Here is a 25,618-nt window from a genome sequence, read left to right as displayed (position 1 = left end):
ACTCATCAGGAGCCTACAAAAACAGCAACGAAGGGAAGAGGAATTTCATTAAGCCCTCCTCAGAGGTGGCAGTGTCTGCCAAAAGGAAAGGCAGGGGTTGTTTTGCTTCTTGAGGAAACAAGCGTAGCATCTACAAGGTGCTGCCAAGTAGAAAGTGTTTTGTTTGGTTGTTACGGCAATTTCTTCAAAGGCAAACAATAGCATATACTTTTACACCATGAGCTATCAAGCAAAAATGGTGTTGGTTCAGAGGAGCCCTGCTCTCTGCTTAGAACTGCTCCCTGTCTCCCAGACTTACTCCTATACAGTTGGCATCTGTACATGTTTCTTCTTCCTCAAAAAGATGGATGGCTAATTTGAAGCACTTGAGGAGGGAAGGGCTGTTCTTTCCTGTATCAGAAGACATGTCAGGTGGAGGTTCACATCAGAGACTCCCCTGGCTGGTGGTTTGTGCTGTGAGCAGCTCCCTAAGAGCAGACTGGAGCAAGCATGGTTGGTAGGTGGGAAAGAATGAATCCTTAGGAAATAAATCATTTTTGACATGCTGTGCTGGTCGTAAAGGGGAAGAAAAGCACTGTCTTTTGTAGCACATGTGCTTGCATGCCCAACACCCACTTGAGTCACTGGGGAAATTATATGCAGAGGGTGGGACGGTCACAAGGATATCCTTCATGAAATTTCCCCTAGTCATGCTGTTCACGGGCTGGCTTTGGGGCAGAGTTACCAGAGTTTCCTCAGCTTTTGCTCACGAGATAGTTCCAGTAATCATTGGTTAGATCACTGATAATGTTATTGTCCAGGCTGTCAAAAAAGTCACATATCTTCCTATCTTCTAGGGCTTTCCTAAAGGATCCATGCCAAGTGGATTCAAGCCTTGTCTCTCACCATAATCCTTCCTCCAGGTGCTGTCCCAAACTGTGAGGAGTACGTTCAAAAATGACTGCAGATCTGGGTGTTTCAGAGGAGGGAGACTGGTCTGAAAGAGAACAGCTTACATATTTCTGTATTTTCAAGAAAGATTTCACCCTTCATACATGATCCTTTGCTATGTACCTACCAGTAAAGGTGGTATAAGTGTAAGTGAGCCAATGGTGGATTTGGTTTTATAGCATAGCACTGAAGACCCAATGGCACAAGCTCAAGATGCTGGATACGTGCTTCAGGTCGCTGGCACACTTGTACTCTGGCACGTCATTGCTGTGCAATCCTAGCTCAAAGCTGCCCAAATATGCTACCTTCTGCACTTTCTCCCAGAATGGGCCTGCCTGAGCCTTCCTGGCAGCAGCCCTATTAGGAGCTGAGTAGCCTGGCTGGATGGCAAAGCACATCTGAATGTGCTTCACATCTGAAGCACATATGAGCTTCTGCCATATCCAGGCCCGCCCTGTGAGCCGAGGGATGAGCTGTGCTGGAGGCTCAGGGGATGCTGTGGCTCAGTCCTGTTCTCCGCAGTCATTTTGGTACCAACTAATCTTGGATTTGTTATTTTAGAGTAATTCAATGTAGTAGTTAGATCTCTGTCCAAAAGCTGCCTGGCTCCTTGGTGAATTCTGGATCGAGTTCCAGGTTCAGACCCTTTTTAATGTGATCCACAAGAGTTTGGTTGATTACAGCTGCTGATGAGAACATCTTTTCAAATCTAATAAACAGGATCTTGAGCATTACCCTTAATTAAAAGGTGATGGCTGTAGGTTTGACATTTGTTCCTCTTGGTTTGCTGCTTGACACAAAGCAGTTCTGAACATCGCAGAAGCCTTTTTTGATTGGAAGTGTGTTTTTATGCACAGAAGAATTAACAGCTGAGTGTGATGGGACTGACTAGTGAACAAGCCTTCATATGGAAGCACGTGGCGCAAATCTTTGGCCTGCTGTGGAAATTAGGCTTTGTTGCAAGGCGTAGGTGTGTGAGCAGAGATAGCAGTTGTCTCAACACATGCGGCTAAGAGTCCTTTTAGTATCTCAGAGGGTGGCTTCAGGCCCTTCAGCACTTTGTCTGGACTGTCTCACAAGGAGAGAGAGGGGAAAAAAAAGCCAGGAGTGCCTGTCTTTTATAACATTCTGTTTTTAAAGCAAAATGTCTCTGGGGAGCATGGGGTCCTAAAAGTCCAAGGCCTGGAATTCTTCCTTTTGCTCTTTCCATTTTAAACAGGAAACATTTGCACTAAGTTATTCCACGGAGAGAATTGTAGGTTCATTTCAAGGCAGATAATGTTTGTTCATTGCCTATGTCCATGATTTACCCCATGGGCTTAAACGAGTGCAGCAGAAAACCACATGTTTTGTTTTACTTCATGCAAAACAAGTTCCAGTGGAGTCTGGAAGCCTAGATTAAGCAGGGGAGGCAAGCTTGTAAAATCTGTGTGTGAACAAAAGAGAGGCATTGATGAATTGTGAACACCTGATCTGCTGTACCAGAATGATGACTTTTTAAAATAAATCCATGAAAAGACTGTTTAAACAGTTCATGAGTTTAGTCCCAAATCCACAGAGCAGGTGTAATTGATTTATACTTTCGGCCCCTGTTTTGGGTCAAAACCCTGCCGTCTTCCTTCAGCTCACACTCAGAGAGGGGCTTCCTGTGCAGTCAATGGGAGATTTTGCCAAAGTGCAAAGGCATTTGCAATCAGGCTGGCAAAACCTCCTAATTGAGTTGAACTTTTGTGGGTGCCCTGGTTGACATGTCTGTGAGAACGATTATTTTTGCCATTTCAAAAGTATCACAAGCTGTACTAAGAAAAGATATTAGTATTTCATTAGTGCAAATCATGGAATTAAGATGCAAAAAGCTACAGAGAGGGCTCTGTGGCACATCCTCAGGGATGTCATGTTCACATGTTGCTTTCCACGTGATCTGGAGCTTGTCAGATCCATACTGATGCAGACAAGTTACAGACAGGTTACAGAGCTGTTGTAATATCAGGCCTTCCAGATCACAAGAGTTTTTTTGTTGAAACCTCATTGGCAGCTTGCCCATTAAACACAGGTATTATAACCTGACATCCTTAGTGCTTCTTCCAGGAGTTCCAGTTTTTCCAACTGTGGCATTTGGAAAGCTTTACAGTCTGACATGTTAGGAGAAAAAATAGTGAGAAATGGCTTGGAAAGCGTGAATATCTGTGCATGTAAAGCTTATGGGATTTGCAGACTTGCAGACCTAACTCATCTGTTTATCCTCAGGTCTGATAAGATTCAGTCAAACGTGCATTGTTTAAAGGAGCTTTGTTTCCATTATGGCAAATGCATCACAGGAGGCTGACTTTGGGAACTGAAGGGCTCCAGTGCTCCCCCATTGTAAAAGGGCTGTGATGTGTGCTGGACCCTTCTTCCAGTGTCCTGGGTGTTGCAGACTTTTGTAGCTTGCAGGTGGGAGGCTTGGTATCCTTCAGAAGTTCTTTTGACTCATCTGGACCTGTCATGCTTGAGGTGGCATTTCCTTTCCCAAAGTAAACATAGACTGTGAGTACAATAACATGTCAGTGGGCTAGTAAAACGCTTTTAATGTGCTTTATGCTCTTCCTCCTCAGACGTGGACCTGCAGAGCCACTGGAATATTTAACAGGGCCGCGAGTGATCTACAAAGAGAGAGATCTTCCGTACTACCAAGGAGGACAGCCTGTTGTCCACCCATCTAAGGGGAACTACATCCACGTGCCAGACACAAGAGTGGCAGAACTGAGGTACCCCCAGTACTACCCAGCCCAGTCCATCCCAAACCAGCATAAAGGACCCCTCCGGCAGGACGTGCCGCCTTCTCCTCCACAGCCTCACCGTGCACCAGCTTATAATGAGATTGTCCGACACCGCGGGACCAGTCCAGACCAATACCAGTACAGGCAACAGGATCCCAGGCAGAAGAACCCCATGACTGCAGCTGTATAGCCACACACTGGACTTGCCAGCACAGCCCAGGAGGAATCCTGTTGGACATCAGGAACCCTTTAGAGTTGTTCCCAAGCGTGGCTGCCTGTAAAAGTGGCACAAGACCTGGAGTCATTTGTACTGAGCTGGGCTCAGCATAGGTGCTTCCTAACAGGTGAACTAAAGCCATGGGCGGTACGATGTTTTTTGAGTATGTGAGGTACCAGACAGTTGAGTATTTTTTAATTCCTTTTTAAAAATAGAAAGTGGCTGCTGGAAACGAAGAGCTACACTTATTACACCTCAGGGCTATTTACCGAATCCGGTTACACCAATACAGCACATAGCTGTCTGTCCAATGGCAGCGGTGTCACCAGTCTACTACAGAGCACTGCTGCAGAGCCTCTCAGTGGGAGCACGGTGAGCAGTGCAGACTTCTCACGGAGCTGGGGATCTTGTGGGATCAGCTGACAGGGACCTCACAGAGTCAGCAGCCATGTTCCAGTCACGTTCAGACCAGCAGCACTGTGTGCTAAGGATGCTGCAGTTCCAGATTTGTAATCTCATATCTGTCTTCCTCTTTCTATTTGGCCATGGCAGCATTAATCTTATAGCCTTACCTTTTTTTTGCAGTCCGCATAGCAAGATTCTCCTCTCATTGCACCTGCTGCATTTGGAGTAAGGCAAAAAACTATCTACCGCATGTAGGCAGGCTCACAGAGGACAAGACAGCCATCCCAGAGGTGTGTGTCTAGCAGTGCGTGTGTGTTTGTGAGCATTTTGTAGTCATACAGTGTGCATCCTTTAAAGGTAAACTGCAGAAATCAGATTCTTAGCTGCTGTCAGTGTTGCTCCTGGAGTTTCAATGGAGCTAGCCTGTGAGGCATGACTGCGGAGGTGACCGTGGGCATGGAGTCCACGACTCCTGTTAAGTTACTGTACCAGGTGCTGCTTTGGCTTGGGCAGGGCAGCCTAGCTTCTGGCCTGCTCTGGCCAGGATGACAGCCAAATGCCTGCTGACAGCATGCAAGTCAATGGTGGTGCCAGGCCAGTGCCAAGTGCCAAAAAACCCAGATTCCTGCAGCCAAGGGCCAGTGGGAGAGGAGCTTTTCACAGTGAGAGGTGAGGAAAGAGACAAGGAAAGCAATAGGGAGAGCTTCAAAACCCTGGGTCCCTATAGGAAGAGGAGGGAAGAGCTGTAAGAGTTATTTGCAAAAGTGCATAGGAAGATAGGGGGCTGGTGGAGTTGGGGGACAGGAGCACCTGCCAGCTCTCTGCCTCACGCAGTCTCAGCTTGCAGTGCAGCCAGGAGGCTAGAAATCCACAGCCCTGTCCACACAGACATGTGCCATCTGGCCCAGCAGGGCTCTGGGCCCTCAGAGCTTTGCCTCAAGGGTTTTGTTGCAGGGAAATCATACAGTCTTACCACCTAGAAATATAGAGCTTCCAAGTGCCCTTAATTTCTCAATCTCTGCCTTTTGGGAACATTATTAAATAGTTCAGTCTCCTATCCTCATCATGAAGAGATCATGACCTGGCCAAGGATTAAGCTCAAGGATTTCTTTGATGTCTTTTTGATACCTTGGTATGCAACAGATTAAATAGTACAGGTCACTTCTAGGCATTAAATACCACAGGAAGGTCTATCCTGCCAAGAGCACATCCCTTTACTAGAAAAGCCCTGGAAAAGGCTTCATTAGAGCAAGAGATCCTCAAGGCACAGGACAGGGCAATCTGTGCTCTTTTGGGGGCCACAGCTGTAGCCCCTGGTGAGGATGAGCACGTATCCCAGTCAGCCAAGTGCTGCCTGTGTGCTAAAAGTGAGAAGCTGGTGGAACTGGGAGCACTGGGAGCACCTGTGCCTGCCCTGCTGGCCTGTAGGCTCCAGTGACTGCGTTCCTACTGATCCCTAGCACTGGCCTGGCTGGAAGCAGCAGGGAGAAACAGCTTTGGTGTGGTGGGAGGGGGCACGTCTCCATGATTCAGCTGTGGGGCTGGGCTCCCTGGGGCAGGGGCAGGGAAACTTCAGATCCAGTCAGGAGGAAGCATTGGTGGGAGGGAGTGGAATGCAACTGATTGTGAAGCAAGTATGTTCAGTTCGTGCTCCATTTCTCCCTGCCCTCTTCCCTAGAAATGTAGGAGGAAAAACCTCTGGAGGGAGGGGTCGGATGTAAGGCTGGGTCTCTTGGCACCCTCCATAAACAAGGCACATTCCCCAGGGAAACTCTGCCTGTCGCATACGTGCTGTATGCAGCCTTCTCTGAAGAGTTTGAGATGCTGCAGGATACTCAGCCAAGACTTGGCAGCCGCAGGGTAGATGCTGGTGTTATGAAGGCCCGCTGAAAGTGAAGCGAAAACAAATTAAAATACTTTCCTTTCCCTGCTTGAAATATAACCCCTGATACATTTGATCCAGCTGTAAAGAAACTAATATGTTTGCGACAGTGGCTTTATCAAGCCAGACCACAATTAAGAACAGCTCTGAATATAAGCTACTGCCTTTATAAATCACTCTCAACTAACCCTTCACATGGCATCGCAGCGCAGTGAGCAGAACTTATTTACAGTATTTCAGGAGCCAGGGCCAAATAAAATCTGGATGGAAGCAGTTCCTGGGTTATTTATAGCCTTTGGAGGACCTGTGCAATTGTCTCCCCATAACCTGAATCTCTCCTTAATGGCTCCCCCTGACTGCATCAGCTCTGCTGGCCGAGGTGGTCAGACCAAACGCACACCTTCTGAGCTGTTAATCTTACCCAACGGGTTATTAAATGATGCTTCGGTGTTAGATCAGTACAGAGCTTCTTCCAGGAAAAAAAGAAAATGTGCTGCAAGCATAATATATAGATGCATCCTACAGGCGAGGAGCTAAGATGGAGCAGCAGGCTGACCTAGCTGGAGGACAGGACCCAAAAGTATTGCAGAGCCTCCCATCTGTCTCTGGTGCCATTGTTCTGAGAGAAAATTGCCCTTTGCAGGTTTAATATCTGCTAGAAGGATGGTATTTTTAAAAGCATAATGTGTAACTACAGTATATATAGTCAGCTTCACTGCAGTGTAAAATGTATGATTTTAGCACCATATTGTGGAAAAATATGTACCGTGCAGAATCCACGAGGTGCTACAACTGACGGTTGAAAATACACACTTGCAAAAATCCAAAAGAGCCGTTAAGTAACAAGTTGTTCTTTTCCCCATATGTCCATATGTTTGGGAAAATTACAAGTCTGAAGCGCTCTTGACACGTAATTGCCTCACGCTCCCTCTCCCAAAAGGTGCCAGTCCGGCACCAGCGTCACCACCGTGGCAGCGGGTGCGAGGGGAGGGCCGCGTTTGCAGCGTGAGCAGCGTGCCAGCAGCGTGCACATGAAGGGCTGCGAGGGGAGGGCCGCACTCCGGCCTGGCGCTGGAGGCTTTGCTTTCCTGAGCTGGGGCGTGCAGCCGGCGGCTCTGGCCCTGGCCCACGGCCAGCTGGGCCCCGCAGTTGAAAGATTAAGAGATACAGAGAGAGCCTGTGCATTTTTGCATTGACCACCCACTAGTGAGCCATGTCTTGGCCTGAGAGCAGGCATTAGCACTGTGATGCAGCGTGAGGCAGGAGTCTCTAGGCACCCCCTGAATGCATAAAGAGATATCAGTTGCCCTTTGTGGAAAAAAGGGGAGCAAAGCATTTCAATAATAATTTTTTAAAAGTCTTTGAAGAATTGCGTGCAGTCTGTATTCCAATTCACTCCAGCTTCCTGAACTAGAAATAGCTTCACATGCTGCCTAATTTTTTTTTACAGATGAATTGTACTACCTCCTCCTCCCAGCCATCGCAGATTTGTTTATCAGAGTCAGCACTGGGAGTGCATCCCTCAGAGTGCTCTGCTGGGGCCGCATCCTAGCGCTCTGTGCTGGGCAGGGGCTGCTTTGCACTTCCAAAAGGCCCTATGCCTGTGCTTGCCCTCACAGAGTTCTGCAATGTCTCTAAGCCTTACCTGCAGAGTCGGAAGCACTCTTTACTGTCTGCATCAAAGAAAACCCTTTCTAAGACACTTCTGTGCTATTCAGGGAGAGAGGGAAGTGTTTATGATCCTGACAATGCCCATGAGTTTTAGTTAAATTAATTTCAAAATCATGTGTGTTTTTTTGGGGGGAGAAATTCAACACACAATTTGTGACGTTTTTTTTCTAGTACCACATCAAAGATTTGATCTTTTGCTACATACAGCTATATAAATTTTACCTGTTTTATTTTGCATTAAAATAAAGGCTTTAAGACTATCTATGACTATGTATTTGCATGTTGAGTCTTTCTCTTATCTGTATCCACAAAGTCATCCTCACCTTTGGATATGATTTGATGGTAGAAGATCGTGCGTCGTCAGGCCGGATCAGAACTGGTAAGGTGACTTCCACAGAACAAACCACCACAGCCACGTGCTGTATTACAGAAAATACAACCACCAAGCTTACCTGATTCCTTATCAAATCTGTATTGTCTTCAGTTGTAGCAACAGCGTCCTGATTTCATAGCCCTGACTGAAAGGAGGAGTGAGAGAGAAGTCCCTTGCCAACTCAGCGAATTTCAGCTTAGGCAACTGCACACTCGTTGCTGTAGCTCCCCAGGCAGTTTCATCTCACCATCAACCTCTTGCCTTCGGTAAGCACCAAGCTGTCCTGAGGCCGTGCAGGTTCTGCTGCCTGAGGCTGTATTTCAGCGAGATGGCTGCAGCACTATCTGCCCAGAGATTTAGGACTCCTTGAAAGTTTTACACAGGTACTTAACTTGAGGTACTTGGGTCATTTTGCCAAAGCTGATGACACAACTTTTCATGCTCCAGATTATGCACGAGCATAAATCTATGTAGGATCAGATCTATGGTTTGCAGAGCATACTGAGATTCAGGCAAGAGTATTATATTTATGTTAGGTGATGTAATTTTCAAAATAGCAGGTATTTAAGTGAAAAGTCACTGGAACACAGAGAAAGAAGAATGTAGCCTTTCTGAGAAGAAAATTTTGCTGCAAAGATGAAAGAGTAAAGAACAAAGTGGAAGGATAGAAAAGTACAGGTTTACAGAAGTTGCAGTATGCTCCAACACATTTTGAATGCAGACCTTGGCATTCATGGCCAAGCCACAGTTCATGGGCAACTCTGAGTAAATTTTAGTCCATATTAAATTGTAATCCATGTAGGCACCAATTTTAGAAGTTCTCTAGTCATAATTTGCACTCATTGCTAAAAACTGCACAGGTAAAACACTAATGCCTGAATTTCTCCTTCTACTCAAGTTATACGTAGTAGGAAAAGACAAACTAAGAGTATATTAAAATCTGAGAACTCGGTGATCAGAGTTTCAACAGTGCTCCTTCGGGAGAGAGAGTTTTGCTCTGGCAATTGGTGAGAGAGGAGAGCAAGGGAGAACAGAAAATGATGGAGACACAACTGGCAAAAAGGGAAAGGGATGAAGAATTAGAATGGGACAGAATGGGGAGCAGGGTAGAGGGTCAGACCTGAGCAGGAAATAAGTGATGGAGTGGAGAGAGGATTGTCCCCAGCATGTGAAGTTCAATGCCAGACTCTCCAATATGCTGATCACTGCTCCCCAGTTTCCTCTTTGCATGAGAAGCTTGTGATACCCACCCACTAAGCCCACTGAGTCAAGAGGTGTTTGCAGCACAAAGCAAGTGGCTCCTGATTCAGTGGGCTTAGTGGATTAGGGTGTCATGAAACAGAAGGGCAAGAAGGAACTGAGGAAACCCATCAACTAGTATGGGGAGAAAAAGAGAGCCCTTGCTGCCCAGATCTCCCTGCCCGCTGCCCACCTGCCTCCCTTCACCTCCCTGGGTACCACTGCCACCACTGAGTCCCCTTCCTTCCCAGCTCCCCCTCTCTTCACAGACCCACCCTGAGCCACAAGTCCCCAACACCACATTGACCTTCAAACACAACTTTGGCCTTCAATGCTGAGAAGCCTTGAGCCATCTGTGAGTGCAGGTAACCAACACCAGGAGTTTTCCTGGCACCCGAAAGTGATATGGAGTCAAAGCATGTGGCATGGAACAGGCGTTCTCGCACGGTGTGGGCTGGGGCTGAGCCGCTGTTACAGACATGGAAAAGTTGTGGTCACCTCTGAATCAGCTGCTTTGTGGGTATAGATTGCAGGAAAGATGCATTTTATATCCACAGTCGTTTGCTTGTCTAAAGTAAGCCTTTGATGTGTTCAAAAGCTGTTCTATCACTGACCTAGCACAAAATTCAGGGGCCAAAAAGATGATTGTAGTCTTTAAAACAGAATTAATTCTCTAGGCATTCCCAAAACATACCCAGCTTGGGTTAGTTCGTTGGATGAGTTGGCTGTGCTCACAGCAAAAAAAAACTCAGTGCAGAGGAAACAGCCCTGCTTCGCTTTTCCAGAAGAATATCTGCATCTGAAAGAAAATAATTTATTGGGAAATATGTACAGTAGAGTAAAATTGCAAAATAAGATATTCAATGGGGATTCTATATAAAACCATGCCCTTTGCCTCCGGCAGGTAATGAATAAAAATGATATAAAGAAGCAATGAACATTCAGTGTTTTATATTTAAAATACGTTTTGTGAGGAAAACAATGTGGCATAGAAACAGGACTGAAAGGTTCTCCAAGATAATGCCAGCAACTGCAAGATGTCAGCAGCATTGTCGTGTAAGTTTCAAGGTGTGGGTTTTTAATTTTCTCTTATGAATCACAGAAAGCAGATGTGAAAGCTGTCATTAAAATTCATTACAAGAAAAGTAAACTTACATTAAAACCTACCCCATTCTTCTCTGAATTTTGGGTACTGCTTAGGAATCACTGTCTGCCTTTCTGCCAAAACCTTACCTACGCGACATGATTAATTCTCTAGGCTGTTAAATCTGAGTTTTCATACATCACTTCCTTCAATCCAGAGTACAAAAAGCAAATATATATATATATTTATTGCTACTCTAAATTGCAGCCTGGATTTTCAAACCAGCAAGCTACAATTTTAAGAGGCTTCGTCTGCCATAATTTTTCTAAGAATGAAAAGAGAATGAAAAGTAGAGCAAATATGAAGAAAGCAGATTAGAACTAAATAAAAGTAAGACAAGCAGCCTTCCTTCATCCTTCCCTCCCATTCCCCTTCCTGCTAGGTGTCTAGATATATACATAAATGCATATACACTTAGGTATTGCTACTTTTGACCTAAAAACCAGTTTCCTCCTCCAATATATTTGTAGCCATTCTCTCTCTCTAAAGGAAAGAGGAGTCAGGAGTAACAGCGATATATGCACGTGAAAAAACTGTTGTAAATGGTGACCTCCTGGTGGATGGACATACAGAACAGGAGGGACGGCACTGTGAGAGAGGAGGTGTTCAGACAGCAGCATTCCCATGTGCTACATGCCAGCCCAACGCCTGCAGCTCTGTAAGTGATGGTTTGCAGAGGTGGGCTGAATTTGCAGAGAACTCCCTGCCCTTGCTGTGGCAGCAGGGCTGTGGCAGTGCGCTCACTGGCCTGGCCAGGATGGGAAAGGTTGAAACCAGAGCAGAACTTAGAGCAAATAACTGAGGCTGCTCTGGGGTGATGTTAAGCAGCCTGACAGCCTACTGGTTACCTCAGGAAGCAGAGGAAGTCCTAGGTGCTCTTGGCATGTCCAGGTGCCAGCTCTGAATTCAGACATGGCCAAATCAGTCACAACTACAGCATTAGGTGCAGGAATGGTATTTTTGGGTCCATTTGGAGGCTCTTGCACACATCCTTTTTATAGTGGAGAGTGTCTTGCTTCCCTCCGTCCTCTCTTCCATCCCTTACACGGAACCAAGCCCTCCAGGCCTGTCATTTTCTTTATGTATAAGGAAAGGTTGATGAGGCCTGAGTCCAGTGTTCATTTAACCTTGTTGCACTGCCAGGTTTCCCCACCTCCCCCCACCCCATTGCTCCCTGCTAGCACTTGGGCCCACCCCATCCTCCAGGCCTTTTCTCCTTCCCAGTTGTGAGGGTTTTTATTGCTGTGAGAGGACAAAGGTAACCGAGCAGCTATTTGGGTAAAAAAAAAAAAAAAAGTCATTTTTCTTCACTGGGCTGTTTTTAACATGGACTGTTTCCCAGCTCTGTCCCCCAAATTGCTTTAATGGCACAACAGAGTGGATAGAAAAGTGATGGGAACAAGGCTGGGGGGGTCAGGATGGGTTGGAGAGTGGTTAGGCTGCTGTTGCTACAAAACAGAAATGGAAAAGAAAAGCAAGAACATTAAATCACAGCCAAAGCACAATGTATTTAGGGGCTTGGACTTGAAAAGCCAAGCACTATCTTCTGCAATGGTTACATTCCTTTGCAAGTTTACTTCTGGCCAAGTTTCCTGTGAGCAGAGGCAGCGTTCTCTAAATTTGAATTCCTGAGGCTCTTGCTTGTGGATTTTCTTCTGTCTTCAGCATTAAAAGAGAAGAAATCATGAGGCTAAAGTTGGGCTGTGGCTTTTCCCCTTCCTGGGGCGAGCTGAGGCACCAAGGGGCCCTGAGACCCCTCCCCCCCTTTCAGAGGAGTAGCACAGAGATCACCTCAGTGGCCTGGGAACACGGGGTACCAGGGAAGACAGGGCACCGGGGGGCCCGTCTGTGCAGGACTCACTGAGCTTCCCTTGGGCTTCCTCAGCTCAAGCTGGTTCCTGGGTAAGGCTGTTTCTGTCAGTGAGGACACGATGGTCCACCGGTAAGTGCATGGCTGCTGCCAAGGCAACTGAGTGGCTGTGACGTCGGTGGCTGAGGCCATTGCTCAGAGCTGCAGCCATGGTGGAGCTCTTGGCTTCACACAGGTAAGGCGCTGCCCAAAGGCTCCTGTGTGAGGAATACACAGGGCAGCAAGTCCCCAAGAATGGCCAGGGTGCTCACTGTCACTACTGTGGTAGGGTTTTAGGTATTTTTAGGGCAGTTTTGCTCCTCTGGCAGTGGCTGGCTAAGGGCTGCCAGCGATGATTCCAGTCACCTCACAGCAAATTTTCTGTCAGTCCAGCCTTGGCTGGCAGCAGGGATTTGTGAGCAGAGCTCCCTGGGCTCTTGAGGCACAGCAGGAGCCTGTTTGCCAGCTGAGATCCAGGGTTCTCCCTGCCCTGTATCCACCAGGAGAACCTGCCCGAGACGGGCAGCCCTGTGCCATGTTTTGAGCAGCGCGTCTTTGTTCGGTTATGTTTGTCCTCCTTGGTGCTTGTGCTGAACAAGAGTCTATTGTTCTCTCACCAACTTCAACAAGGCTGAGTCCAGCTCGATTTGTGTTTTAGGTGCAGAGAGTCAACAATGTGCCCATCAGCTGCCATGTCACAGATAGCTGGGCACAGCCCTGCCTGGGCGCATGTGCTTGTCCCTGCATTCCCAGGAGCAACAACGTCCTGTGCCATCAGCCTCTTGAGCTGGGCTTGTGTACTGAGCCCTCCTGGCAGCAGGGCTTCTGCTCTGGGAAATGCATTGGTGCTTTATGTATCCCCAGTATTCAGCTGCCAAGTAACCTATCTGTCAGCAAACCCTGGGCGGGCAGGTGCATTGCTTGGGCTCCTGTGGAAGGCGAGGGGCCGGCCCACCTGGTGGGGGCCCTCAGCTCCACCTGGTGAGAGATGGCAGGAAGGGCCAGGGGCTTGACCTTCTGCTCAGCACCAGCCCCACCAGACTGGGGACACCTCATAAGGATGCTCGGCATTGTTACTCGTGTCAGCACTGTGCAGGCACAACGTGCGCAGTCTCCCCAGATGCTCCGGAGGAGAGGTGGGATCTAGGCTGCCAGGCTGCAGACAAAGCCAGAAAGCTGCTGCTGGTCAGACACTTTGGGGAGGGCATGATTTCCACAACAATAAATGCATCTGATTATTTGATTTCAGGGAAGATGTGGTCCCCTCGAGGAGGGCCTCACACACAAAAGAGAAATAACTCATGCCCCACTGAATGGGAAGCGGCCACTGTGACAGGGCAGGAGAGTGAACACAGTGTCCTATGGAGGCTTTGATCAGCTGGGGTCAAGCATGCCAGCAGCTAACATGGCTGAAAACCAAGCAGGACAAGGAGGATCCTGCTGTGGCATTGTACCAGGACCCTCCCAGCGCTCCGCTCCTCTTCTCCACAGTCCTTCACCCTCTGTGTGGGGAGAGATACTGGCCCACCCCGATGCATCCCTCTACTCCTGCCACTTCTACATCCCTATCCCCTTTAATAAGCTGGGGAAAGAGACTGCTCATGTCCCCTTGTCACCCCTCTTGCCACGGCTAAGGCAGAAGGATGAAGTATAGAGATGGTAGGACAGAGAGGATCATTTGCCATTTCTGCGTCCTGAGCACAGGCACATTCTGATTGTAGTCACAGGCACTTGGGGTTTTTCCTGTCCCCAGCGTTGTTGAGCCATCACCCTTTACTCCTGCAATAAGAGCTGCCCCCTACTCTCCTTTGGACTAAGCTACAGCGCATGTAAAAGTAACTTGTGTTTGGCCCACAGAATCATAATACTTGGAAGCGAGAGCAAAAAGGAGAGGACTTGGCACTCACAGAGATTGGAGCTCTCCAAGATCTTACAAACACAACACAGTTAACCCTTGCAAGACAGAGAAACCCTACTCATCTGCATGGAGGGGAGCTTGTGCTGCATGCAAAAGGCACTCCAAAAAGCAGAGTAAGCTCAAAAAAAAAAGTAAGAAAAAAGCAACTTCATTCAAATATAGATCTCCACACAATTGTACTGCATAGGTGCTGTGTACAGATCTCTGTGTAGACAAGTCCTGAGATTTTGATCCTAAGTGACATTTAAGAGTTTATCTAATAGGAAAAAAAAATCTTTCGATGCATGTGAGCTCTGAGGGTTTCAGTGTAGCCATGCTATAAAATGGACTGGAGCAGAGAAAGTTTGTGTTTTGCATGCTTCATAGCCACTTGCTCCCCAAGCTATTTCCACTCTGCCTGTGTAGTCAAGGCCACAAGGAAAGATTTGCCAGCGTGTGCTTGTCATCTCACCCTCAGTAAATCATCCCAGTATCATCTGGCTCAGAGCTCCTAGGAATCTGGACAACCTTGAGAGATAGTATGGACAGTGGACTGGGAAATCTACAGGAAGAGTTTTGGGGAACATGAGACTGTAAGGCAGGACTCTTCCCTGATCTGCCTTGAGACCAGCTAGAAAGCAGCCCTTTAAACGGACACTGCTTCAGAGGTATTGACTTACCAGTGGCCTGTGTACAATTCCCCATGAAAATTCAACCTGGGATACGCGTGTCGCTAAGAGACAAACAATACCATCTGCAGCCTGCCCCTTCTAGATGTCGGCTCTGTTTATAGAAAAGAAGGGGGTGGCGAGCGTCTGTTAAAATCTATTACTTCCTGACGTCATTTGTGAGAAGTCATATATTACAGAGAGACCAGTCAGTCAAAACTGCCTAATGGCACAGTGGTCAGTACTCCTTCCTTAACTTCTTCCTCGTGTGGCTGCTGCAGAGGGACAGAGATGCTAAAGATAACATTTCCGTCCCAAAATATCTTGGCTCGTTGAAGGGTGTATGGGTAGAGAGAGCGCTAATATTTCACGCGGTTGGTGCCCTGTGATACGTGCATCCCCAGGGAGGCAGAACTCTCTGGAGATCTGCAGGGAGAGTGGAGGAGTAGAAACCATGAGCTCAAGGAACAGAAAGAATTTTGAGGTGCAAAAAGAGATGTTTGCGTCGTCTTTCCATATCTACAGGCTCTGAGGCAGTTACCAACAGAATCAATAGGTTCAGCTTAAGCTAATGAAAAAAGCAGGGAAGAAAGATTTCTTCCCCATTCTGCACCCACATTCTCATTTACCTTGGGCAAAAAGCACAATAAAACATACCTAGATATGAGTTCTCTACCAGAAGCAGTATTTTATACCCATTCACAGAGGGTAAGTGACTTCATGTGGTATACAGCAGTGGGAATTCAGGCATGTAATGTAATAACAAGAAAGGATTTTTAGATTTGTCTCAGGAACCCTGCTAGCTCAGACGTTATAAAAAAGAATCCCAAACCTTTGTGTCCATCTAGGTCTTAAAAAGCGTAAAATACATCCCCTGTTTGAGCTTGGTTCTTCATTTTGAAAAATTGCTGCAGAGAACATGGGCAAACAGCACCTCACATCTGAACTGCATATTACCATCCCTTGGTTCTTTACTGGAGCAATAAAATCCCACAGAGCAACTGCTTAACCAGCTTCTTTGCTTAGTAAGCCATCCACAAGTCATTTGTATAGGATGTGGCAGAGCAGACCAAGCCTGAAATGGGGGTTCTAGGCAAAACCACAAGGCAAGTGAGAAAGGGAAAAGGAAAAGCCTTCTTGTGCTGCCTCTGGGGGTGAAACAGCAGCACAACACAGCAGACCAGGACAGGGCATGAAAAATACAGTACGCGCTTAGAGCTGACAGCCATAATGTAACGTGACCCCAGTCACATTGGTATTTGATTAGCAAATGCAAAGGGATTGGGAAACAGCCCTGCTCTTAGGAGAAAGAAATCTTTCATATCCCTATAGTCAGGCCCTCAGCGTCGTTGTTTCTGGGAGATGGTATGTGAATGTTTTAGCAGAGCAGGCTGTGTTAGCAGAGTGCCTTCATCCCTCCATGTCCCCATGCACAGGATTCCCCTGAGGGGAAGGGGCATGCAGCAGTCCCAGAGGCCTGTGGCACATGCCATGGTGGACTGAGAGCCCTCTGTGTGCCCACTACACAGAGGGGGCAGAGCGTAGATGGGGAGAGCTCACAAATTTGGGTGCTTTCAAGCTTGGTTACTGGGAGCTGGCCTGGGAGTAGTGGGAAGAAAGGGGGAGCAGGCATACTTTGTATGTTCCCTCTGGGCAAAGCTAGGTGTGAGTCATACATAGCCTTGGGCCATTGGGCTTGTACTCTTTCTTTGAGAGAGGGACAACCAACAGGTCACCTCCACCCCTTCCTCCTCCCAAGGCTGCAGCTGGCTGGGTTCATCCCACACCCAAGCCGGCCACACACCTCTCCCCGAGAGAACTTTTTTGGGGTTAAAATTGGAGGTGACAGCTTTCCTCTTCCTCCTCCTCACCCCCCTTCCCGCATCGCTTGGCTGTTATTTTATTTCAGCCAGTTTTGCTCTGCCCTGAAACCTGCCTCCCTCCCTATGTCCTGACATTTCATTTCCCTTGAAGCGAGGCAAATAAATAAATAGCAGCAGTCAAAAATGCCTGTGTGGAACAAAGCCTGGAGTGCCAGGAAGCAACTGGTGTGCCTGATTTTTAGTGAAAGTCCAGGTGCAATCTCGGCAGCACAGCCACTGTCTGCCTTTCAAGCAGATGTCTTCATATAAAGCGCCCGCTGCCACCCCACTCCCTTTGTGCGTCCATGCAGGGAGGACGGGAGCAGGAGACAATATAAATTAATATCCATTGGAATGACAGCAGCTGGTGCCTTGCATAGCTGCAAGCACGTGTCTTAGCAGTAGAGTGATTAGTCGTAAAACTGTAGAGCTGAATGTTTATGCTTGATCAATTACAGGAAAACAATGGGTGATTTTTTTTTTCTGGGTGGGAGGAGTGAGGGGAGGGAGTCCTCAGCCATGAGATGATTTTCTTCATTTTTATGTAACAATAGCAGCAAAGAATGTGGGGCTGGTTACTGAAGAACCTGGCAGACAGCAGCTTCTGGAGAACCCTCTCATTCTTGGGGCTCCACAGCAATTCTGAAAAGCGAGAACTTTGTGGGCTGTAGACTGCAAACTTCTCAGCTTTTAAGAGGGATGGACTCAGCTGCCCAAAGCAAGGAGCATGGGGGAATGAATTAGCCAAAGCTTTCTAGTGCATGGACATGCACACATTATGTCCAGAGGCCTTCAGCTGCAAGAAGGCATTTCAGTGTGTTTCCTTTTGCAGAGCTCTCCCCTCTGCCCCCCAGTTCAGGAGCAGCAGCCCTGTCAGAGGAACATCCCCTCAGTGCCTGCAGAGGGTGCAGAAGTGTGAGCAGGACTTCACTTCCAATCCTTAGCAACTCTAATTGCAAAAACAGGCCGTGTCCCTCCCCATATATGCCAAAAAAAAAAAAAAAAAAAAGAGAAATTGAGTTACATTTTGCAATAATTCTAATGGAAATGCTAATGGGATGAACAGCGATACGCAGCCAGTGAATGACCCAGCAATTTCATCTGTGCTGGCAACAGATGACCATCTAAACCATGTTCGGGTAATTCTTCCTCTCATTAGCAGCACAATAACTCATACGCACAAATCCATAGGCATTTGCTATAATTTTTTAAAACATGGCTGGAAATAGAAATAAGTGCCTGCAGTATGCAAGCGTTACAGCATATGTTGGCTGTAAATCTGTCTGGAAGTGGCCCGATCCTGTTCCTGGTTAAACCAGTGGGAATTTTGCCACCGACTTCAATGGAAGCAGGATGGGGTTTTTTGGACTAATTTTAAAGTGGGACGTTGTTTCTCTGGAACAAAGCTTTCAGATTCACAGCTACGTTTCAGTACTTGGCTAGAACTCCAGTCAATTCGCCTTTCATTTGTTTAGCAGATGGGGCTGCTTGCTGCTCACCTGTTTGGCTTCAGCACTGAACAGGTCTCTGCTGGGTGATGGCCACCCAGGGCCTGGCATGTGTGGGATTGGTGGCCATGCTGTGGGATGGAGCAGAGAGGAGGTGGGATCTTCTGCTGCTTTCCCTGGGCACCTTTGGTCTGGGCATGTTAGAGTGCTTGGAAGAGACATCTGCTGCCTCTGTTTTTCAGCATCTACAGGGAAAGAGGCCAACAGGTTTCTCAGAGCACAAAGTGCAGAGGTGAGTGGTAGTGAGCACAGGAGGGCTGGGAATGCTGGGAGACTCTGCTCTGTCCTGAATGGCTCTGGTGACTGTGTCACATCATGGAAAATGGAGGTATTTGCAGTCAGTATGGTTCTCCTCAACCACCTGTAGCCCTTTAAGACTGTGCTGTGTTGGCAAGTATTCCTTAGAGTGTACATACATACTTGCAGCTTAAGAGTGTAAAGGAAAGGGACTTGCGTATGGTCACAGGTTTCTTTCCTCCTGTCACAGTAACTTCTGAACCTTTGGGCAATTTAATCAGATACATAAATCTCCTAAAAGATTTGAGAAAACAGCTGGGGGTAGAGGACAGAGAGCCCACCTTAGTGCCATTGCAACATGAAAAGCGTGAGCTCAACGTTTCCTGTACAGCAGTGGATCCAACCACGCGCCGGGCACATCTAGGAAAGCAGTGTTCATTTGTCCTGTTGCTCGCAGAGCTAATTGCTTCATTGATATTCATTTCTGGTGATGAATCCAGCTCTTTTTTCCTCTTCAAAGAGCGCGCTCTCATGCTGCTCCTTTCTGGCATTGTCCCTGCTCCCACCTGGCCTCCTTGACGAGCACTACCCCCCTTCCTGCCTTACTGCTGCTCCCCACAAAGGCCCCCACACTTCTCTGCCCATTGTCTTCTCACTTTCCAGGGAGACGTTTCTTCTCCCTCTCTTTCTGCTAGCTGTGTGCCCCTTCTTCAGCTGTTGGTGGTTTACAACGCATCCATCCCCTCCCCAATCTGAATTTTCCACCACAACAAAAAACACAGGAATGAGGCAATTAATATGTATTATTTCAATAGGAGGCTTAAAAAACAAAAAGCTTTTGCAACAACTTCCCAGTCAGAACCACGGAGACTATTGTAAGGCAGAAAAACCTAAGAAACGGCAGCTGTAAAATATATTTAAAAGCTTTTATTCTTTTCTATCACAATGTGGCAAAAGAGACTAAATACAGCTTTCCATTTGTTTAACTAAAAGCTGCCATTCCTCAGTCTCTTTGATGATAATGATACCCACAGTTACAATCAAACTCCAGCGCACGGAAAACTTTGAGCTCTGTACCAACTTAGCACAATGTATTGTTAATACTGAGATTTGCGAACCCAAGTGCTCCGAGGTGCTGAGAGCAAGGGAAAGCCTGGCTGTGCTGGGCTCCTGGTTGATGCTGTTAAATGTAGCACACCGAGGAGGATAAAGAAAAACCTGTAACTGAGTATTGTTTGTATTACAGTAGCCACTGGACTTACTGTGTTACACTTGGGGAGAGACCATTCAGGAGTTCATAATAGAGAAGAGAAGTCAGAGAAGACGTGGGAGAGAAAAGGTACCGGCAGTCCGATACTACTCATGTGGAAATGAAAGGTGATGCAGTAAAGGTCCAGCGCTGCTAATGCTGGGTTGGCTGCTGGATCACTTGTCCAGCTCAGAAAGACCACAAGACCACAAGAACCATCCTACGCTGCAGCTGGATGGCCACAAAAGCACCCCTCGTGTCACGGAGCCCGATAGTTGTTATTTTAGTGCATCTCTTTTACTTTGGCGGATTCTCGGTGCTGAGCTGTAAGTTAAAGTTTTGAGAAGATCAGCCTGAATTTGAGGAGGCCCACCTGCTCCCCATGTCCTGTGAAGGTAGCTTAGGGAAAACACTGTGATGCAAGCTGCCCGGAAAACAGGCAGCTTCCTGGCTATTGTTCTGTAGGTCCCCACTCCCCCGAGGACCATCCAGTGTAGTTATTTGAGGCATGGGCCTCGGTGCCTCCCAGCAGCCGTGCTGTGCTGACCTATTGACTGGGAAGCAGGCTTAACACCATCGATCTCCAGAAGTTTTACTGAAAATCAATGGTGTCTGCGTGCAGGATCCTGAAGAGAGAAGGAAGAAACCTCCTGGGAAAAAGGAGCTACGCTGCAATGATGAGGGAGCAGACCTGTCCCCAGAGCGAAAGGGTGATGACCGTGACTCAGAATGTTCATGGAAAGGGAACAGAAGCAGCAATGAGCCCTGAGAGTATGGATTTCTTGTCTAGGAGGTGACATGAATACAAGGCCTTGATTTCAGGTGTGCATTTGTGTCAAAGGGAGGATTATGAAGACCGTCTTCCACGTTCTGCACCTAGCAGAGCTGTGCCAAAAAGATGGTAACCACCACTATGAAATGTCTCAGTAGGTGAGCATGCACATAAGTTCTGTGCCAAATGTGCTTTGAAATGTTCCCAAAACACTGGAGTGGTGGTCTGTGATGAAAACATATCTCAGCCTTGCATCTAATGATCAGCTAGGATCCACTACATCTGTTCCCTTTTCTCTCCGTATCTGCCCTTTGCCAGCAGAGCACATGCCTGTTTCTGGTTTGAGATTGCTTTTTTGGGTCACTGAAGCATGCTTGGTGATGGCAGTGAGAAGCGGTGGCTCCTTTAGTACTTTCCTCACCTAAGCACTCTGTGCTGAAAAGCCATCTTCAAACCGCAGGGCACCCAGCAGCATCAGGAGAGAAAGTTCCCACCGCTGATACTGCACAGGCACAGTTGGATGGCAATCCCTCCCTCAACAGTTTACAACTTGACTAAATGCAAAAGTAATCCACAGGCTTGTCATCCACATTGTATCTGGCTCTTGGTTTTCATCTGCTTTGTCTCTTAAGATTGTAAACTGTTTGAGGGAAGAACTGTCTCTGACTCTGTGTTTGGACAGCAGAGGAGTCCCAGTCCTTGCTGAGCCAGGTACCGTAATACAAATAAGGAGCAATAATTTATTTTAAAATGAACATCAAAGAAAATAAAAGATTAAAAGGGAAAGACAATCTTGCATAGCTCAAGGCTTGGCCCCTTGATAGTGCTCCAAAAGAATGTGCTCTCTGCTGGAGGCAGAGAAGAGCCCAGTTGCAGGGAGGGCCCTGCGACGTACCGCCCACCATGGGAGCCAGTGCCAGAATGTCCCTGGGCATGGGAGAAGAGAGGTCAAAAGCTAAAGCAGGATAAGCAAAGCAGAAAGCCCTTTAAAATATACACGTGCATTTTCTTGCCAGGATCTATCAAGCCAAGAGCCAAAGCATGGTAATGGCATTTTGTTTATAAGGAAAAAGAAATTGCTTCTGGCCTAAGAATTTCTTTGCCAAGTCTCAGGTGAGGGGGAATCCAAACGACTTGCTAGTTTAGGAATGTGTGTATTTTTAAGGCGGTGTTTTAAGAATATTGCTGGTGGGGTCCGTTACAGCGCTGAGCACACAGCCCTGCGAGCACTTACTGCAGAGCACAGCAAGCCATGGGAGCCAGCCCAGCGGAAGTCAATGGCAGCACTCACAGCTAACGGCATCGTGCTGGCTTTGCACGACTCAGCCGCTTGGGCCGCATCCAGCCATCATTGAAGGTGATGGATGAGCTCCCACCAGCTTCAGCAAACTTTAATTGAAGCTCTGGGTTTGTGGCTGTGCCTGGGTAGGGGCCCACGAATGTGTCCCTCTCCTTCAGTCTGTGGCAAATTTGCTAATGGCCCCACCTGGAGTGTGTTCCAGCTGCAGCTTCTCCAGCCCAAAGCTGGCCAGATAGTGCTCTGTGGGTGGGGGTTTGTGGAGATCGCAGGTGGTGGGTCATTTTGAGCACTTCTACTGGATTAACCTGCAGAGCTTGGGTTGCCTCACACTAGCAAGAGGTTGATTTTTCAAGAGTTTTGAGTGGGGGTAAGAAACTCAAGCCCAGTTCAGAGTCCTCAGTAGCAAAGCCAAGAGAATTTCCAGGGCCTGGAAGAGTGGCAGATGGCTCCACAGTCCCCTCTCTGACAGAGGGGAGAAGCTAAGGGAGCCCAAGTGCCCTCCTTGCAAGCTAGGGACCTGTGCCCAGCTCCTGCTGTGCCTTAGTGCAGAGCCTTGTCTTCACTGCACATTGCCACGTGCAGCCCATGCTTGGCAGTGCCAGATACCTGTCCATAAGGGAGCTGCTAAGTCCAGGAGGAAAACTCTCCAACATCTGCAGAAAAGCTGCCCTTTGTATGAGGAGCCCTTGGCACAGTGGCTGCATGGAGAAGGGGATGCTGGAGCGTAGCAGGAAGCAGGTAGGGAAACATCGTCAGGAGGCATGGCTGTGTGCAGGCTGTAGGGTTCTCAATGCCTTCTGCTGCTGCCACCAAGGGCCTGTGGGTGTGTGATAGTGGTCCAGGACAAACCAAACAAAGGTTTGAGATCCTCTTGTGGGGCTGATTTCTGCCTCACGTACCCACCCACTGGGATTTCAGCAAATATTAAAGCAAGAGATGGAGCCTTTAATGAAGTTAACCTGCTGAAACCAGGAGAGCATTTGGTTGAAGTACACCTGAAAGCCCTGGATTACACAGCAGCTGCTTCAAAAGAAACCCATTCCCTCCTTTCATACTGCTGCCGCATTGAGAAATAATACAGCACCTTTATATTCAGCCTAATTTACTCAGCCTGCTGAAGTCTGAAAGCTTTTTTTATTAACTCGGGAGATGCAGGGCTTTCCTCCCCAGCTGACCCCCCCGCAGGCAGCAGGCACAGGTCCCCAGCAGCAAGGAATCGCCCCCCTCTGCACTAATCCAATGATGGGTTTAACTCCATTACTTTGCTTCCTCTGCTCTCTTCCTTGTTTTCTTCCTTTTATTCATTTTCCCCCATCCCCTTGTTCTGGCTCTGTTTCTTTTACCACCTCCCTCCCTGCTCTTCTCCCCCTTCTGCTCTGTGTTTTGCTGCACTCCAGCAGCACTCCTCAGATGTGGTGCACCCGGGTCAGAGAGCAGCTCCCAGCTGCTGCTGGCAGCCTGGGTAAGTGCGGGGCCATGGCAGGAGGCAGGCAGTGCGGGGCAGCCTCTGGGCTCACCTCCGCACACTGCTTCCACCACAAAGTAGCAGCCGTGGTATCACTGTAGCCCCATGAAAAATCAGCTGAGAGACTTGCTGGTTAAACACTGCCTTACAGACACCTCCTGATGGTCAGGGTGGGGGTGGGAAGGACTCGTGCAGAAAGAAGAAGCTGAGGGTGAAGACAAAAGAGTCAGCATGATCTGTGTTGGGAAAGAGCTGCAATTAGAGGGAGGGAGAAGGTGGAGAATACCAGCGAAAGCCCTAGGTGCACGGCCCAGTGGTGTCACTGCACCACAGCTCTCACTGACACCTGGGCTGCAAAATTCCTTCCACCAAATTTAACACAGATGGTACAATAAATATTACAGTGCCAGGGTATTACGCATTGTCTCATTTTCAGTGAGGTTTGGTGGATGGTTCTGACATACAGGTACGGAAAAACACAGCAAGTTCTTCGTGGGCCTGGTAAGTTCCAAATGCCCACAGGAGGACAGACTGGGGAGGATCTGAGCATTAACTGCTCCCCAGAGAAGTGCCCTGGGGCTCTTTTGTACCTGGGCTGGATGTCCATAGCAGGAGTCACCAGCTTGTGGTCAGCTTGAGCACGTGCAGCAGTGGAAGCTCTGTGGCTCTGCCCTCTGTGCTTGGCACTAGTGAGGCCGCACCTCGAGTAATGGATGAACGGACAGATGGACGGACGAACACACAGCTGGACGGAGCGTAATGGCCTCAGCTGTACCGGGGAGGTTCAGGTTGGATATTAGAAAAAACTTCTTCTCAGAAAGAGTGGTGAGGCATTGGAATGGGCTGCCCAGGGAGGTGGTGGAGTCACCGTCCCTGGAGGCGTTCATGAAACGTGGAGATGTGGCACTGAGGGGCATGGTTAGTGGTATGGTGGGGTGGGTCGGGGTTGGACTAGATGAACTTGGGGACCTTTTCCAACTTTAATAATTCTGTGATTCTAAGCTGCAGGAGCCTGCCTGGTGTTTTGGCTGTGCCTTCCGTGACAGCAGCGCATTGCGGAGAGGGGACTTGAGATGTGACAAGAAGCACATGGAGAGCCACTTGGAACCTCTGTGGCAGCAGGTACCTTCATTTCCCATCACTATGTACTCTCCTAGAATTACCTTCTCCTCTTCGCTCAGCAGCAGATCACAGCTGATAGCAGCTCAGAGCAGTATTTGCATTCTGCCACTGGCCTTAGCTGGGGGACGTGGCTGAATGAGGTGGGAGGAAGGTGGCCCCTGTGCTGGGTGGTGCGTTAGGTGGGGCCATTGCCCATGGGGCCATCTCCCGTGGGTCTTGGTGGCCTCCTCCTTTTCCATGTGCATCTTGGAAGAGGAATGACTTGTGCTGTAGGTTTGTGTTGCACTCTGATGGCTGTGTTATGGTTCGCGAGGGCTATCTATACACTCAGCAATCGCACTCTGCTAGCTCAGGAGTAGTCTGACTACAAGCAAGTAGTAAACAATAGTTGCATAACTCCGCACCTCAATGCAAGTAGGGCAGCAGGCTTGCTGCCACTGGCTTTGAATTGACTCCAACAGGTGCTGGAGCACGAGTGAGCCCCAGAAGATGTGAACGGGAGCCCAGAGCACGCAGGGGCAGTGGGGTGACGCAGCCCCTGGGTGACAGCTATGACAGCGGCGCTGCCCCACAGCCCAGGTCTGATGCCGTCGCTGGGCTGCCGGTGCTGTTATGCTCTGAGGGTTGCAGGGAGAGGTCCCGGCCCGGTGAAGGCTCTGCACCTGCTCAGCGGCCACGGCGGGTGAACGGGGCGCCGCGCAGTACCTGCGAACACCGCTCCCAGGTTGGGTTTCAAGGAGCGCACTGGGGACGCTGCCTGGCAGCACGGCAGCCAGCGGCGGCGCGCAGCGCTGAGGGACGGTTCTCTCCCGCACCGCTCTTGGCGGCGCAGCGCAGCGCAGCGCGCGGCTGTCAGCAACGGCCCCGCTCGGGCCGAGGCTCCGCGCTCCCTCGCGCGCCGCCGGCAGCGCTCTCCCGGAGCGGGGCCAATCCTTGTCCTGACGCTCCCCCATCCGACAGCTCGGGCGCAGCCGCCGCGCGCGCAGCTCCCGTCTCCGGCGGCGCCTTCCGCAGCTTCGCGGTGCTCGTCGGCGTACGGGGACGGGGCGCGGAGCCGCGCGGGACCTCC

General features: G+C 48.6%; 1 protein-coding gene and 2 long non-coding RNA genes across 3 annotated transcripts in view; 2 read left to right on the top strand and 1 right to left on the bottom strand.

Annotated features, from left to right (window-relative positions):
• The window catches only part of PARD3B (par-3 family cell polarity regulator beta), a 374,909-nt gene extending 366,778 nt beyond the window's left edge, over window positions 1-8,131 (top strand). Inside the window, exon 23 of the mRNA XM_021398013.1 lies at window positions 3,525-8,131. Coding sequence (XP_021253688.1) covers window positions 3,525-3,879 — 355 coding nt within the window. The 3' untranslated portion in view covers window positions 3,880-8,131. The remainder of the gene's footprint in view (window positions 1-3,524) is intronic.
• LOC110399537 lies at window positions 12,109-12,592 on the bottom strand. Its single transcript, XR_002439267.1, has 2 exons — window positions 12,482-12,592; window positions 12,109-12,279 (listed from the first exon to the last, which is right to left on the bottom strand). It is a non-coding gene; the product is annotated as an uncharacterized LOC110399537 (long non-coding RNA).
• Window positions 12,625-21,245, top strand: LOC110399538. The gene is made up of 3 exons (XR_002439268.1): window positions 12,625-12,665; window positions 19,888-19,980; window positions 20,513-21,245. It is a non-coding gene; the product is annotated as an uncharacterized LOC110399538 (long non-coding RNA).

Source organism: Numida meleagris, chromosome 5, assembly GCF_002078875.1.
Source record: "Numida meleagris isolate 19003 breed g44 Domestic line chromosome 5, NumMel1.0, whole genome shotgun sequence".
NCBI lineage: Eukaryota > Metazoa > Chordata > Aves > Galliformes > Numididae > Numida > Numida meleagris.
This window is presented reverse-complemented; position numbering and strand designations above follow the sequence as displayed.